General features: G+C 43.5%; 1 protein-coding gene across 1 annotated transcript; it reads left to right on the forward strand.

Moving 5' to 3' along the window:
- The first annotated feature begins 2,104 nt into the window (after positions 1-2,104).
- Positions 2,105-14,837, forward strand: KCNV1 (potassium voltage-gated channel modifier subfamily V member 1). The gene is made up of 3 exons (XM_068182778.1): positions 2,105-3,203; positions 4,971-5,497; positions 13,973-14,837. Exons 1-3 carry the CDS (start codon positions 2,722-2,724, stop codon positions 14,482-14,484), a joined length of 1,521 nt encoding a protein of 506 aa, XP_068038879.1. The 5' UTR covers positions 2,105-2,721; the 3' UTR covers positions 14,485-14,837.
- Positions 14,838-17,583: the final 2,746 nt, after the last annotated feature.

The following is a 17,583-nucleotide window of genomic DNA, read 5'->3' on the forward strand; positions in this document are numbered from 1 at the left end:
GTTGATAATCAGACAAAAAATTAAGTTTGAAGTTAAATAAATATACCTGTATACAGTCATTATTCCATAAAGGACATAAGTAAACAGCAAAATGAACCTGATCTCTCAAGGTCTCATACATGCACTGGAGATTATGTATCAGAGTATTTTAAGAACAAATTATCTACAGATTTAATGTGGCTGGGCATTTGAGGCAGTTTTGACTTTGACTAGACAAAGTCAAAACTGGTAGCAAGGTTCTTAGAAACACCAGTGAATCTGCAGTAATCCCTTGAATCGTCATGATGGGAGGGGAGTGTTTTCAGATCTCCCTTCTATTGGAGAAAATATTCCCAAAAAAGTCTTTCTGGCTGATGGAAAGAATGACTACTGAAAAGATGTTGAGTAGTTTAATGACTGAACAGTTAGGGGTCTCTTACAGTCAGTAAGGCATCTTGCTGTTCTGAGGTACTTCTCATTGATGCTGTTAAATTGGTCTGACCGGTGGTTTTAATTACTTTTTTTAACTATTGCTTTTAATTAAGTGCTGGCTTAAGGGCTATCTGTCAGAGGGACTGCAACCCTGAGTGGCAATCCTGGATTAAAAATGAGTGATTCCTGAAAGCCTGCTGCATAACAGCTGCTGTTGATATTTCAAAGGAAAATTAATTCATAGGTTTGTGTTTATTCATTTAAATTATATTTGATTATTTTAAACAATATAAGGGAAATGTCTATGAAAATAAATATTTTTCTTTATGACACACTTAAAATACAGCATTAGAGAGCTGCAAAGGGTATCACGAGTTCATCTAACCCTTCCAGATTACCTCAGGAAAAGCAGCACCACACATCTCTATTCCTGACAGATCCAGACACAAATGTACCTCTTCCACTGCTTCACCAAAGCCTTCCTAATGGCTACCCTAAATATCCTTCCTGTTGTTTAACTCCATAACTTCTACACACATCCAATTCATCCAAGGACAATAGAGTATATCATCTTTGTGAGCAACCTTTTACATGTCTGAAGACTATCGTATCACAATGCTCACTCCCTTCCACTGCAGCTATCCCACTCTGTGTTTTCTTCCTGGGCCATGACTTCCAAACTCCACCCTTGCTATTCTCCATTGGATTCTCTCTGATCTGTGTATTTTTTTGCCAACAGCCACTTAAGCAGATTTCTATGCCAGCAAGTGCTGAGTAGAGAGGTTGCTGTGGGTGTTGCAATTCTGCAATATGGTAAATATTCAGCTCAGCTTCATTTGAAATATGGATTACCAGTACCCAAAAGATGAAACTCCATGAGACCTCCCTGAAGTAAATGTCAGAAACGTGCATAACTGGACACAGCTGTATGCAACAAGTGATGTGGGATAAAAAGCTGGTGGGATGTCACATGATGCTGGTGGCATGACACAGAACGCCACATTCTTCATACTCCACAATTTCCCCTCCTGGGAGGTTCCACTGCAATATCGGCAGCTGCCCACCCTCACAAGGAGTCAGAAGCAGCAGAAAGCACGAATTTCCAAAGCAAGTATTTGTTAGAAATAACTGCTTCATAGGAGAAAAGGAAATATAATGAGGAGAGTGAACTAAATTTTTGCATTGTTGAACTGAGGACCTACAAAGTCAGCACAGGACGGTAACGAAGAGATTCCAGAGTATTTTTGAAAGCAGGCTGAGTGCAGCTCGGTTAAAAAAGGCTCGCTCACGCCCATTGATTTACAGTGACTTCTTTACGGGAGTGACTTCAGACTTGAGCAGTCTGAGTGAGGACACGTTACCCGCTTAGCGACACGTTTGGGGTTACATACATTGCGGAGGGCCAGCTTCCGAACCGCCCTGCGAACTGCCTCGGGGAAGTTTACAAGCGCCGGGCTGTCCCGGAGGCAGGGCCCGGTGGGGGTACAGGGCACCCCCGCCGCACCTGCGGCTGCCGGGCCCCGCGGCTCCGGGCGGGGCGGGGCGGGCGCGGCTCGGCCCCGCGGGGGGAGGGCGCGGCCCCGCCCGGCCCAGCCCGCGCCCCCCGCTGCCGCCTGCCCCCCGCAGCACATGACCCGCCATGGAGAGGCGCTGGCGCTGCCCGGAGGTTTGGAGCCGGGGGAGCGAGCGGAGGCAGCCGGCCGGGGGCGGCACAGCCGGGCGGCGGGCAGGTGAGGCGGGCCGGGGGCGGGGAGCGGCCGGGGGCGGCGGCAGCCCTGCCCAGGCGCTCTGTTGGCGGCGGCTGCCCCGGCGCGGGGCTCGGCTCCGGCCGCAGCAGCCCCGGCCGAAGTGCGAGCGCGGGGCGGGAGGGGACGGGCTGGCCAGCGGCCCCCAGGGCTACTGTCGGGGCGCTGCCCGGAGTCGCCGCTGAAGCCGGTGTTCCGTGTTGTGTCGTCCCGGTGGGTTTCCCCTGCCCCGACCCAGCGGCTGGAGATGAGCGCTGAAGCGGAGGGGCCGTCGCGGGCGGATGGTGCCGGCGCGGACAGCACGAGGTGACGCCGCCTCAGGTACCGTGGCTCCTTCTGCATCCTCGCGGGTGCGGGCGGCGCTGGGCTGTGCAGCACCCGCCTGACCTCCGCCCAGCTCCAGGCACCGCCCGGAGGCAGCGGGAACGGTGCGGTGTCCCTGGGACGGTAGCCAGAGGCAGCACTCCGAGCCTGGCCCGGCCGCCCCGCAGGCGGGCCAGCCGCCTTTGCAGCCGTGTTGGGATTTTGATCCTGGAGAGTGTGGGCTGCTGCTGGCAGCTACAGGATGAAGTCGCCTCCCTGCTGCATGTCTCTTTCTTCCCAAGCATCCTTGGAGGAACCAGGGAGTAGCACATCCCTGGGTTCGCTGGAGTCCAGTGTTTTCTCCAGTGAGGAAGAGCAGGGTCCCCTGCTCCAGAAGGTCATCCCTTCTCTGGACTGCTTTACTATCAATGTAGGAGGCAGCCGCTTTGTGATGTCCCAGCAAACTTTGTCTTGCTACCCTGACACCCGTCTTGGCAAACTGGCAGTAGTGGTCTCTGCTGCCCGGGATGTGGCTTCTGGCCTCCTTGAGCTTTGTGATGATGCCAACCTTGTGGAGAATGAGTACTTCTTTGACCGGAGCTCACAGGCATTTCACTACATCCTGAATTACTACCAGACAGGGAGGCTGCATGTGATGGAGCAGCTTTGTGCACTCTCTTTCCTGCAAGAGATCCAGTACTGGGGTTTGGATGAGCTCAGCATTGATTCCTGCTGCAGAGACCGGTGAGTTGTGGGAAGAGGAGGCTTCCTCATCTTGTGGATTGTGGGCTAGATGAGTTCCACATTGACTTGCATTCAGGGACCCTCAGGTGGGATATCCAGCAGTGGGGATAGATGAGGTAACAGGAAAAGTTGTGTGAGTTGGGCCCCAAGTGCTGCTCTAGCAGTGGGTGGGTGTCAGACATGGGGGATGTGTTGGGTGAGGTCACAGCTACCATTTACTGTGGGAAAGGTTGCTAGTGAAGTCAAGATAGTGAGACAGCAACAGGAACAGGGTCTGGGATGTCCTGTAGTGGCTTCAAACTGGCCCTGGAAGCTCAGAATGTTGAAAAGGACAATACCAGAGATGAAAAGGTTGTGAAAGGAGAGATGTCCCTTCAGTCATTCAGTTTGAGGTTATCATAGAGGGATTAGATGTGGAGTCAGGCACAGTGATGGGAGGATTTGGATCCTGCCCACCTGCACTTTAATTTTGAAGGATTTCCAAATCCAAGCTGGAGAGGCAGAAGGGGGGCTGGTCACCTGCCAGGCTGAGTGTGGGTGGCATGGCTCCAGGAGGAGCCATGAAAGGAAGCATTGCACGTGGATGTAGCAGCTTACAGGGAGGGGGCAGCAACAGCGGGAACATGGCTCGCTGGAGACAAATTATAACAGGCAGTTTAGGAACGAGGTGGGTTTTGACTGAACCACCCCCAGGATGTTGCTGTTAATTCTATTTACAGTTAATTTCCCACCATATTCAATGTTACTGGTTTGGGTTTTCTAGTATTGAAGAAATGAATTTTCTAACGAGTGTAACTGCTATTTAGCCATAGCAGTTATGTCAAATTATTAGAAAGAAAGAAGTAATAGCATCTCAAAGGATATTAGAGATATCCTACCCTAGTATGGTTCAGTTCTTCAGATGAGAAAATTGGAGCCTAGTTTTCATCCCTTTCTTCCTTCTCTGGTAGGTGTAACTGAATGCTCCTACTACTTTAGTGATACATGGAGCTACAGGCCTTTTTGACATATACAGGACTAACTGTATTGAAGGCAAAATTGCACAACACCTTTGTCTAAGGCTTGAGCTTTGCAGCAGTCAAAAAGAAAGATATGAAAGAAAAAGGTGGTTTTTTTAGTGTACTTTGAGTATGCTAGTGATTGACAAAATACCACTTTAAATATACTCTTACTCTGACAAAATACTCTATATATTTACAGTCTGTTAGTTTTACTTAATACCAATGCTTGTCCACTTCGTGTGAGAGCCCATTTACCTAAAGAAAGATACTTTAGTGTGTATCTTAGTCATCTTAGTGTGTATTGATCAGAAGTTCACCCATGAACTGCGTGGCTTTAATTATGCCTTCAGTTTTACTATTGCAAATATGGACCAGTGTAATAAAAATGGCATACAAGTAAACAAATTGAGAACTGTTTAAAAACAGAGAATCTGGTTGTGCCAGGATTGCTTCTAAGAATTCATGTTAGTCGTGGTGCAGATCCTACTGTGGTCAACATGATCCGTATAAATAAATCGCTATCAGTAAAATTACTCTGCTTATAGAATGTGTCACTGATATGAAATGGGTAATAGAAGTATATCAATGAATGCAAATATGCTGCAGGGGCTCAACAATATAAGCCATATGCTCAATATTAAGGTTTTCTGAGTTCACATAAGGTAAACTTTAATGTGTATTCTTCTGACTTGCATGGTAAATGATAAGACGGTATACCAATCTGCCTATTGGTATTTAAAATATCTTGGGGGGTGTTCCTGGGCAGGTACTTCAGGAGGAAGGAGCTGAGTGAAGCCTTAGACATCAAGAAAGATGCAGAAGAGCTGGATGCCCAAGATGAAGAAGAGGATTTTTCTGGTAGCCTCTGTCCCAATGTCAGACAGAAACTTTGGGAAGTTTTGGAAAAGCCTGGCTCCTCTGCAGCAGCCAGGACGTTTGGAACCTTGTCCATGGTTTTTGTTGTTGTGTCAATTGCCAACATGGCCTTGATTTCAGTAGAGCTTAGCTGGCTGGCTCCACCACTGCTGGATGCCCTAGAGTACCTGTGCATTGCATGGTTCACAGCGGAGTTTGTCCTGAGGCTCCTGTGTGCACGAGATCGGTGCCGCTTCCTAAGGAGCGTGGCAAACATCATAGACCTCCTTGCTATTTTGCCTTTCTACATCACCCTGTTGGTAGAGAGCCTGTGTGGTGGTGAGAGCTCCCAAGAACTGGAGAATGTGGGGCGCATTGTCCAAGTGCTGAGACTTCTCAGAGCCCTGCGGATGTTGAAGCTGGGAAGACATTCAACAGGTATATTTGGCCATGGCTATGATACTTCTCAATTTCACTGCCTGCAACACTTGTCCCTGGGCACAGTCCTCCATTTTTGGTGCACATTGCATGGCACAATCTGTTAGCAGTAATGGCTTTTGAAAATCTTACTTTTACATGTTAGAATTGAGTGACAAGGGCCTTCTTCAAAAAATTTTAGCTCTTCATAAAGCCTTGTATGTTGTTTGCATTGAACATTTACATAAACAGACTTCAGTGTTGCATGCTGTAAATCATCCACCAGTCACTCATAATGTGATACATTTTAAAACATACATATGTGTTGATTTTATTAGGGAAGAAGCAGAGATCATCAGCCCAGACTTTTTGTATGTTCCAAGGCCCACTAATGACAGCTGTCACAATTTAGTTTGTTTAAAAGCATATGCAAAGAATTATGTCATGATTTTGTCCATGTCATAGATCCTGAAAACAACCGCAGTGGAGAATGTTTCAAGGAAACTGTTTAGAACCTTTTCTGGTGATGGGTTGAGGGGCTCTCTGTCCCTATTGAACCCACTGGTATTCCAGTGGTATATGGAGCCCATCAGGGGCTGCTTAGGCAGGGGGACCTGGGTGCAATGCAGAGCAGCAGTGCCAGGTTCAGTCAACGTTCACCAAGTGGTCTGGGGCCCTTAGTGCCCTGGCATTCCTGACAGATGAATGAACAGCAAGCAGGGATGGGTTGGAAGGTGAAATGCATTTCTGTGAGCCATCTTGTTTGCTCTCTCTGGTGAAAGGAAGGCATAAAAGTTAGCATTTTCCAGTGGGAATTTATCAGAGGAAGCTGGAAATTATTGGAAAGTGTTGAATTTCCTCTTGCATTTCCTCTGATTTTATTACTATTTCATGGCATGTGCATGCCTGGCTCTATGAAAGAATAAAAACTGTCTTGGCATTTTCAAAATGGTTTGATTATGTACCCACCTAAATCAGTGGAGAACATGGTGCTGAATTTTACAGGAGAAATGTTCAGCCAACACTAGTAGCTTTGAAAAATTAAATCCTAATTGTAAATAATGATCTCTATCCTGCAATATTAGCTGTTCTGAAGACAGTGATGATTTTTCTTGAAATGCATCCAATGTGCCCTTTCAGGATTTCCAGCCATGAAGCAGGAATGGTCTGATGCCTGTCCATATTTTTGGAGAGCCCTCTCTGTGAACTGGCCCAATTTCAGCAGGAGTTACAGTGTGCTCACAGCAGCAGAATCAGTCTTATTTTTGTTACCACTGAAGGGTAGCAAACCTGCCTGCCAATGGCAGGGACTAGCTTTGATACTACTCATAATCATAAGCATAATCATAGTGGTTTGGGAAGTATCTTAATCTTACTGTCTACCCTAGATTATGCCTATACTGATGCACAACAGTCCCTTAGAAAGTGGTTGAGAGGAAGTTTATAATTATTCAGTCTGGCAATGTGTTTTGCTTCATTACAAGTTTTGTAGGGTTTGGTAGAGGTGTTTTGCAATGCTTTTACCCACTTTTGATAGAAGTTGTAATGTGAATGGCATCCTCTCTGCGTTTTGAAAATAAGAAAGATTTTATCGCATCAGGGCACTTTTGTGCTAATAAAATGGTCTTCCAAAAGTATGTTGATTTAAGTTAAGTTTCCAGTTTATTGCAGTTTATTGAATGTGTTCATTCTGTCACTCAGTTTTGTGGCTCTGTCAAACTTGAAATCAGATGTTTGAGATATTTGTATAACTGCTAACTTCAGGTATACTTACTTTCAAGGGTGGTCTAAACACTTAGGTTTATATATTCTTAATTTAATTATTCAGTATTTACCACAGTTTACATCACATTGAGTGACATTGAATTCAATAGTACTATTTTAGGTAAAAGTGAATTAATTACATAAAAATGTAGTATCATGATGTGGAGGTGTGCTGTCTTCTTTTTACTGGAATCAAATTGCCAGTTTCGAGGTGCAAGAAGCAATATATGTATCAATTTAAACCACTTGGAGCAGTGTTACCACCATTGTGTTGCTTATTTGGTAGGTCAGTTGCTGCCTACTTAGTTCCAGAATGCTAAATCAAATCTGTATGATTTAAATGTAGAAACTCACTGTTCTGATCTCCTGTCCGAAGAAGTTTGTTAATGTGCTTCTAAATACATCCTTTACCACAGCTCCTAATACAAGATGAGCCCCATATGTATCATGCATAGAGACCATCCATCTTGCACATACCTAGGCAGTCCTGATAAACCTCAGTGTTCAGGGGTGGCTCTTGGAGCTCTTCTGCTCTCTTGCCTTGGATCTGAGAGGAGCCTTCCAGTGAGGCTTCTCTCCAACTCCTACACTCTCAGACCAGACAGAGCTTCAGGCACTGCTCACTTGTTTTGGTGGCAAGATGGATAAAACAGCAGAAGATTTGTGTCTGCAGGCAGCAGCTTCTGTTTCACCAAGTAGGGGTGTTCACAGCCACAAGAACATCTCTGTGGCTGTTTATGGAGCCATAGCAAAGCTGGGATCACAACAGCAGCCTGGCCCTGCTGTCAGGGGCAGGGATGAGTGAGGTGAAAAAACATCAGTTATTTTCTTCACTTTCAAGAAATAGCAACTTAACCCTTTCTGTGGAACAAGAATGAAAATAAAAAATGTAAAAAGTAATTTCTACTCCTTTGGAAGCTGAAGCCAGCTGACTGGGTGGATGTGGTCTTAAAAACACTCAGGCTAGACTGGTGTGAGTGTGCAGTTACTTATGCAAAGTACTATACTTCATCAAGGAACCACTGAGAAATCAGTAGTACCTCTGTCCATAAAATATGTAGATAGAGGGCAAGACTCCTCTGATATAGGAAAAATATGTATTTTAGTGACTTCAAGAATAGAAGAGAACTGAAACTGCATTTGTCATGTTCTCAGATGCTCCTCGGCTGTTGCCTTCCCCTGGGACCATGTTTTCAGGGAAGCCTTGCTGGTCTGCTCTGGGAGGTACATACAGACAGAGGGACTTCTTGAGAAGTAGGGTATAAGCATCTTGCTTGCAAAGGCAATGAGCATATATTTGAGAGAAGACCATAGCATGTTTAAGGCCGTTGTGCCTCTAGAGTCATGAAAAGTTGAAACTTAAGCACTTTTTGTGTCAAAACTTAAGGGTTATTTAAATGCTGTGTAAACTGAAGCTCCTGAATATCAGCTTGTATTGCCAAGTCACTTTGGACAAAAGAGAGATTGAACTTGACCTGCATGGCAGAAATGCTTCCTCTTCCTCCTACCAGGGCTGGGGCTGCTTGCCAGCCTCACACCAACTCTGTTACAGCACCTTAGCACCTTTCAAGCATGAGTAACCAAGCTGTCAGAGCTCCTGGCAAGGAGTTCTCATGAGAAGCTGTAAGACTTGCTGAGGTGTCTGTGCTGGAACAGCCCTAGTTTGGCCATGTGCCAGGACTCAGAGACATTTTTAAAAGGTACAAAGTAATGTAGTAGTATACTTTATACATGTCATTACACCAACTGATTCCCCTTAGAATGAGCTGCAGAGTCCAGTACCTTCTCCGATTCATAAATTTTCCTAGAAATGTCTCCTGCCTTGATCTAAAGACATGAAGAATTATATCTTAATTTTAGATGAGTATACTGGAACTAAGAATAAGAAGAAAAAAATCAGACCCTGAACAGTTAGTATAACTAACCATAGGAAGTTAGAATGTCATCATTGTGATACAAAGAGTCAACAGTTACTGTTCTTTTCCTCCTTATTTTAATCTATTTGCTTTTTAATGTATTTGCTTTTTATTTTAGCTATAATACTCTCAAGACTCATCATCAGGTACAAACCCTGGCTTTTATAATACTCATTTATGCTTTCAAAGGAAGTGCTACAGGATTAATTTTAAATTGTACCTTCTTCCTAGCTCATCTGAAAGGACTTACTCTTCTGCCTTGTTCAGTACAAAGTTTTACAGGGCAAGGGCTCATAGTAGCTTCCTTGGAAGATGAGAATTTGAACTGAGTCCTTGCAATTATCTCACAGAGCTTTTGTACTGCTGATATAAGTATTTCCAAAATATGAAAGCAGTCATATTTACAGAGAAAAGATTGCACTGATATACCTTATTCTCCTTGTGTTAAAGATTTAATCTATGTCATTGTAATAAACACTCTACAGATCATAGTTATAGTAATATAAGATCTGAATATGGGAAAGTGCTTTACTGGAGTTCATAACAGCTAGCATTGGAAGAAAACCCCAACATTGCCTCCAAACTCTACTGTGTACTTCCAGTTTTTGCTGTACATAAAACTTCTAAAACCCATTAGACCTGCAGGGGAAAAGAAAGAGCCAAAAGCAAGGAATGTTAACATCTTGTAGTTTGACTGTTGAAGAATCAAATTGCCTATAACACTAACGAGCACACGAAGTCTGCAAGCAGAGGGAGAGCCTCAGGAAGCTGTTTTGCAAACACTAGTTTAGTGAGAAGTATACCCATGAAGGGTAATAGATAAGCATTATGTTTTTCTCATTTTTTAGAGAAAACATCTCACATTTTAAAAGAACAGTATTAAAAACTATTCCAAAGTAATTCAAAAGATAATTTCAGTCTCCTATGTGTCTCAGTTGAATTGGTACCCTGTTATCTTCCTTCTTTCTTTATGTGTGCAATATTTATCCATTGCACTATTTTTGGATTTACTTTCCTGCTTGCTTTTGTGGGGCAGTCTAGCCTTGAAGCAGTAGCTCTAAGAGGAATATAGGGGGTTACAGAGAGTGGTCCTGAACTCCCTGTGCAGCTCATGGGCAAAAGAACTGATGCAGTACTGTTGTAGATGTTGGTGCTTGACACACAGTACATAGTCAACAGGATTCCATGCTTGCATTGAGAGGCTTGGCTATCTTGAGTTTGGCACAAGTGCAACATTATTGGAAGACCATTTGTTTTGATGTCTACAGATACAAGGTTGTGATAGGGCTTTTGGGGGAGGGAAGAAGGGTCTAAGAGAGTCTGTGACAGCTATAAAAGGATTGAAAGCAGTCCTTAAAGAAAAAGTTATTGAGTGAACTGAACTGGGATCTTGTGGAAACCCAGGGCAAGGGGGATATCCCCCTGTCTGCCCTGGGGTGCTCTGACTCCCAGGAAAACACTGACTTTGACCCTCATTCATGGAGAAGGCCTCCTAAGCCTCAAAGTAAACCAGAGACCACAAAAGTGTGAAATAGATTGTAGAGAGTAGTTTAGTATGTCACATGGGTGCGAAATTTAGATTTTAGGATTTTTAGCATATGGTAGATAGATGCATTATGGAGGATGCAGAGTGTTGTCTTGGGTTCCTTTCTTTTTTCTTCTTCCTTCTTCTTCTTGGGTTTGGGTGGTATCTTGTAATTAGGCAGAAAAATCTACATTGCGGGCCTTTAGGGATCAGTTATTGGGTTAGAAAGGGAAATAATCTAGGTGTCACTCCTTAATTGGGTAGTTTAGTTTTAGATTAGACTTTAAAAGACCTTGTGGTGTGAGTTTGTTAGCCATTTTGTGCTGTTTTCATGCATGTAAGGTCTGAGTGCAGACAGTGTGCTGAAGTCTTGATAAGATAACAATAAAACAAGAACCTGAAGACTGAAAAAATCCTGTGTGTCTGCTTTTCCTAACAAAGAACTGCTTCAAGAGGGTTTCCCCCTGCCAGGGGAGCCCTCAGGGAATTGCCCGACATGGGACCCATGAACTCACAGGGTCTAAGTACTCACATAGCAACACAAATTTGATAACTAAGGGCTCCTTGGTCCAAGAGCAAAATAGGACAGTGGCTGGAAAACAGAGGCTTGGCATATTCAGTCTCCAAGTATATATATTTTTGTGTGCTTTAAAGTAGTTTAGAGTGGTGCTATATCTTCTCTTACAGCAAATTAATACATTGAGATAGTTTATTTTGTCTAAATTATATGTGTACAAAGTTCATATGATAAGTAAGGAGAATTCCTATACTCTGTATTAAGAAAATACTGATGATGTCAGATGTTCAGTCTGATGTTGTGATCTATTCCTGTAAATTACAGAAAAAGTGATTTCTGTAAATCACTTTTCCCCAGCTTCTGTTTAGAGCAGCACCTCGTTATAGCCTACCAGGGTCAGTGCCTCATTAGACCAACAGAAGCACTGGTGAGAGATGTGGTGGTCAGAGGCCATCATGAGGATGGTGACCATGAAATAAGAATCTTTCCAATTCATGGTGAAGTGAGGAAAGAGGTCAACAAAACCTCTCACATGGATTTCCAACAGGCAGGATTTGGCCTGTTCAGGACACTGGTTCAGAGAGTCCCTTGGGAAACAGCCCTTAAAAACAGAGAGCTCCAGAATGGCTGGACATACTTTTAGAAAGAAATCTTAAATGCTTGGGAGCAGAAGGTACCTATGTGCCTATAGACAAGCCAACGAGGAAGAAGAGCAGCCTGGACGAACAGGGAGCTTCTGCCAGAATTCAGATAAGAAGAGAGAGTTTATGACTTTGGGAAGAAGGAGAGGAACTCAGGAAGAGTACAAGGATTTCATTAGGTAGAGAGAAGATCAGAAAAGCAAAAGCTCAGCTAGAACTCAATCTGGCCACCAGTGTGAAAGGTAGTAAAAAGTGGGTTTAGAAGTACATTACCAACGAAAAGAGGGCCAAGGAAAATCTCTGCCTTTTATTGGTTGGGGGTGAGGGTAACATTATCACCAAGGATGAGGAGAAGGCTGGAGTACTTAATCTCTTCCTTGCCTCATTGATAACAGAGAGAGTGGATATTCTCATGGCAACAGCCCCCTGAGCTGGTAGACAGGGATGGGAAGCAGAATAGAGCCCCTGCAATCCAAGAGGATGTAGTTAGTCACCTGCTGTGCCACTTAGACACTCACAGGTCTATGGGGCCACATGGGATTCTTCCTAGGGTGATGAGGGAGCTGGTGGGAAAGCTTACGAAGATGCTTGCCATCATTTATGATTGGCCTTTGTTAACCAGGGAGGTCCCAGGTAACTGGAAGTTAGCAAATGTAATGCCCATCTACAAGAAGGGTCAGAAGAAGAATCCAAGGAACTACAGCCCTCATCTTGGTGCTGGGGAAGATTATGGAGTAGATGATCTTGAGTGTGATCACATGGCATGTACAGGACAACCAGGGGATCAGGCCCAGCTGTGGGTTTAAGGACAGTTCAGCCAAGGCTTGATCATCCTGCTCTTTTATGACTACATCACCTGCCTAGTGGATGAGGGAAAGGTTATGAATGTTGTCTACCTGGAATGTGATAAAATCTTTGACACTGTCTCCCACAGCATTCTGCTGGAGAAACTGGAGAGGCCCGTGGCCTGAACAGATGCACTCTTTGCTGGGGTAAAAACTGGCTGGAGGACTGGCTCTGGGGAATGTTAGTGTATGGTGCCACATCCAGTTGGTGGCCAGTGACTAGTGGAGTCCTCAAGGCTCAGTACTGGGGCCAGTCCTGTGAAATATCTTTATTGATGAGCTGAGTGAGGGGATTGGGTTGTACCCTTTAGTCAGTTTGTAGATGACACTAAGTTGGGTGGAGGTTTTGATCTGCTGGAGGATATAGGAGGGTTCTGCAAAAGGATCTGGGTAGGCTGGATAGATGGGCTGAGACCAACAGTATGAAGTTCCTTAAAGCCAAGTGCTGGGTTCTGCACTTGCATCACAACAACCCCTTGTTGCAGTGCAACAGGCTGAGGGAAGAGTGGCTGAAAGCTGCCCAGTGGAAAAGGATCTGGGTGTGATGAGCCAGCTGTGCCCAAGTGTCCACAAAGGCCAATGGCATCATAACCTAGATAGGGTGGCCAAATGGACTAGGAAACTATTTATCACCCTGTACTCAGCACTGGGAGGCCTCAAATCCTGTGTCCATTTCTGGACCCCTCACTTCAAGAAAGACATTGAGGTGCTGGAGCATGTCCAGAGAAGAGCAACAAAACTGGTGGAGGATCGAGAGAGTAAATCATATGAGGAGTGGCTGAGGGAGCTGGGGTTGTTCAGCCTGGAGAAAAGGAGGCTCAGGGGGAACCTTACTGCTCTCTACCTCCTACCTGAAAGGAGGGTGTAGCCAGGTGGGGTCAGCCTCTCCTCCCAAGCATCAAGCAACAAGAAAAAAGAAAACAGCCTCAGGCTGTGCTGGGAAGATTCAGGTTGGACATAAAGAAAAATTTCTTCATGGAAAGGGTGGTTAAGCTTTGAAATGGGCTGCCCAGGGAGGTGATAGAGTCACAATCCTGGAAGTGTTCATGAAACAGCTGGATGTGTCACTTAGTGCTGTGGTTTAATTGACAAGCTGGCATTCAGTTTACGGTTGGATTCAATGACCTTGGAGGTCTTCTCTAATCTTACCGAGTCTGTGATTCTCAAGACATGTTCATCAGCATTGAATGAAAATATAAAGCAGTCAGCCTTTAAGTAAGAAATGTTTTGCAAAGATATAATGACAGCTACATGAATCAACCCACTGACAGCATTTCTTGTCTTTCAGGCTTGCGGTCTCTTGGGATGACTATTGCTCAGTGCTATGAGGAGGTTGGCCTTCTGCTTCTTTTCCTCTCAGTAGGAATCTCTATATTTTCCACTGTGGAGTACTTTGTTGAGCAAGGTGTGCCAGGCACAACTTTCACAAGTGTCCCTGGTGCTTGGTGGTGGGCAACAACTTCCATGACAACAGTTGGTTATGGTGACATTAGACCAGACACTACCATTGGTAAGGTAGTAGCCTTTATGTGTATACTATCAGGAATACTGGTTTTGGCTTTGCCAATAGCTATAATAAATGACCGTTTTTCTGCCTGTTATTTTACACTGAAGATAAAAGAAGCTGCTCTTCGGCAGCGTGAAGCTTTAAAGAAACTCATGAAGAACTCATCCAGCGATTCAAATATCAATGTTAATTTGCGAGACATATACGCACGCAGCGTCATGGACATGTTGCGGTTAAAAAGCAGAGAGAGAGCAAGTACAAGGAGCAGTGGTGCAGATGAATTTTGGTTTTGACTTTGGGTGCGATCATTTTTGGTTTTGGCTTTGAAGTTATTTAACCTTGTGTAGCACATAGGCTACTTCAGAAATTTAGTATTAAATATCTCTTTTTTATTATTTGCCACATAGTGTATCTGCTTTTCCAGGTGGAGTTTTACTTACTCGGACAGACTGAAATATCTATTGTATACAAAAGGCAGCATACAGAACATGAAATCTCTCAAGGAACTCTAAAACCTGCTTTCAGAACTGGATCGTGGTAGGTGAGATGGGAAATAATGGAGCCATGAAAGTAAAACAATGATGCAAGCATTTGTCTAATCTAAATCCCTGCTGATGTGTCATAATAAAGTCTTGGTGAAAATTGCCACAGTGTTTTGAATTTTAAATGTCTAGTTTTGTATTTGCACTTGAAGAACAAAAGTCAAAGTCATTAAGGAAAACTGAACAGGGAAGTCTAAGAAAGTGAAATATTGAATACATACAGGATGATATTCCTGTAACAAGCTTAATCTTGATCCCCTTTCTTATCCCCATCTTCTACCCTATTTGCATGAGAAAAAGTTATTCTGGGGTAGCATGACGGCTGGGGGAAAGGAGGAGGAGGTGGGTTTGGAATTTCCTCATTTGCAGAGAAGCAAAGGGCTACCAGATATATAATGGGTATTAGGAGATAGGTGGAAGTATCGAGGAGATGTGAGATACATAGCAAAGTACAAAACAGTCATTAAATAAGTGCCATAAGAGCATCATCAGTAGTTGCTTCAGAAGTTGCAGGAGCTAATACAGCCTTTGCAATACAGAAATAATTTACAAAATTAGTTTGAACTACGCCTTCTCTATGTGTTTTGATTCCGATGACTTATTTGTGTAGTTAAGCAGTTTTTGTGCTCAAGTCACCATTGAATAACAGGAGAAACAGAAATTGTAGAAGATAACAAGCTAGTGATTTATCTGTCTTCCATTAAATTGTAGGTATTCTAAGCAAACCAGACTTTTTAAAAGTTAATTATCTTCACTGATTCATTATTAGAAAAATGCTTCATTAAAATATTTTGTTTCAAAGGAAAAATGAGCGCTTGTTGGACTGAATGCTTCCTTTATGTAGTCATCAAAGTAAAAACCTGAAATAATCAAAGGTATTTTTGGTCCAATTTCCCACAACCCACCCCTCCAGTGGCCCAACACCATTCATAGCAAATAAAGCTTTTTTAATATTAATTTCACTAATCTGTAATATGACATAGCCATAGAATGCATATAACTCAGTTAGTAGGTTAAATTTCAAAAATTCACAAACCTCTCACATTTCACATTTCTTTTGGGCAATATAAGCACTATAAAGATGCATCTATTAACTGTGCGTTACTAAGCTTTATCTGTTTACGTACATAGAAGGCTTAAACTGCATTTGAGCATATATGAATGGGTGAAATAACCTACTTTTAATAAACATTGAATAATACTTGTTTTGAAATGAGTGTGTTTTTCTGTCATTCCTTGTAAATAATGGTATAAACATAATACAACAACCAAGATTTTCAATGCACCTTGATGCAAACTGAATAGGGTGAGAAGGAAGATAAATGCTGGACACCACCAGAGATTGCCTAGGTGTGAAAATTTGTAGGTCATCTTCATGGTCTGTATTATCACAGGGTTCTCCTCTCCCCAGATACTCTGTGAATCCACCACAAAACTCCCAGTGATGTCCAGGAGACAAAATTAATTCTGCAGGGGAAGGTCTGGTGCAGCCCACTCTAGGTTATTATTTCATAGCTCTTTGGAGCAGGAAGTCTCTCAGGCTGCACAAATTGTACAGTCTGTTTCTCATTCAAAAGTCATTCTAATTATAGAGAATTAGGAAGAAGCTTTCATTGTGGAGAGGCTGTTTTGTAATGTCTTTTGTGCTGACTTGTACAGCATCTGATCTGTGTTTGAGAAAGGAAAGGCAGTCAGATAGCTGATTCTCTTTAGGGAAAGGCTGCTTTATGGCATCCTGTGTTTTTTACGACAGACTCTAAAGAATGAGAGAAATATTCTGGGATGTATTCGTTGATTCACTCCTTTGACCATCTCTGGAGATAGTTTCCTAGAAATGCCCATGAGAGAAACATGCTCAGACTTTTTCAAGTAGTTGCTTTGGCCTCTGCTTTCGGACCTCTTGATTTTAAATTCAGTCTCCCAAGCAGTGACTGTCAATCATGTTGTTTACACAGAACACTTATCTATCATGTTATGGGCTGAGACTAGCAAATCTTTTTACAGAGGAAGGCCAGTTCTGCTTTCAGCTCTTATAGACAGAAGGACCAGAGCATTCATACTGAGAAACACACAGTACAGGACATCACAACTCTAAAAAAATGAAGGTACACCATGTATGTGCTACCACAGATTTGGGAAACAGCTCAGCCACTAAGGCACCAAATTAAGAATATAACTTTGCTATCTTTAGAATATCACACTAAAGACAAGAAGCTACCTTTTGTCCTCACTTCTGTTCTGCCATCCTGCGGCAGACTTGGCAGACATGATTGGTAACATTGGCTAAAAATTGAGTATATTAGCTCTAAACACCAAGTATTTTCACAAACTGACAGCAAGGGTTGTAGCTGCAGCACATAGAAAGAAGCCCTGCAATTATCTTGGTTCCCTAGTACAAGAATCAGTAATAGTGAAAATTACAGAGACATATAGAACAGTGGGAGTAGAAAAGGATCTTAAAGATCATCCAGCTCCAACCCCCTTGGTGTACGCAGAGACACCTTCCACTTGACCAGGTTGCTCATAGTCCGACCCAGTCTGGCCTTGAACACATCCAGGGATGGGACATCCACAGTTTCTCTAGGTGTGTGTGTTGACATAAGCAGGCAGGTGAGACAGCCGCAAAGTCACTGTTAGAATGCAAAGTGTTTATTTATTCTTGTTCTCTTGCTTTCAGAGGGACCCTAAAAGCAGCACCTGGGCAAAGGTTCATAAAGAATATGCAGGCATCATTAATCTTGGTCCATGCTAGAGAATCACTGGCCTGCTGTTCACTCAGGCTGCAAGGTCACTTGATGGATTTACAGTCCTCCTTGACAGTTTAATCCATACCTTCCAACACTGGGCAAC

Source organism: Anomalospiza imberbis, chromosome 1 (genome assembly GCF_031753505.1).
Source record: "Anomalospiza imberbis isolate Cuckoo-Finch-1a 21T00152 chromosome 1, ASM3175350v1, whole genome shotgun sequence".
Lineage (NCBI taxonomy): Eukaryota > Metazoa > Chordata > Aves > Passeriformes > Viduidae > Anomalospiza > Anomalospiza imberbis.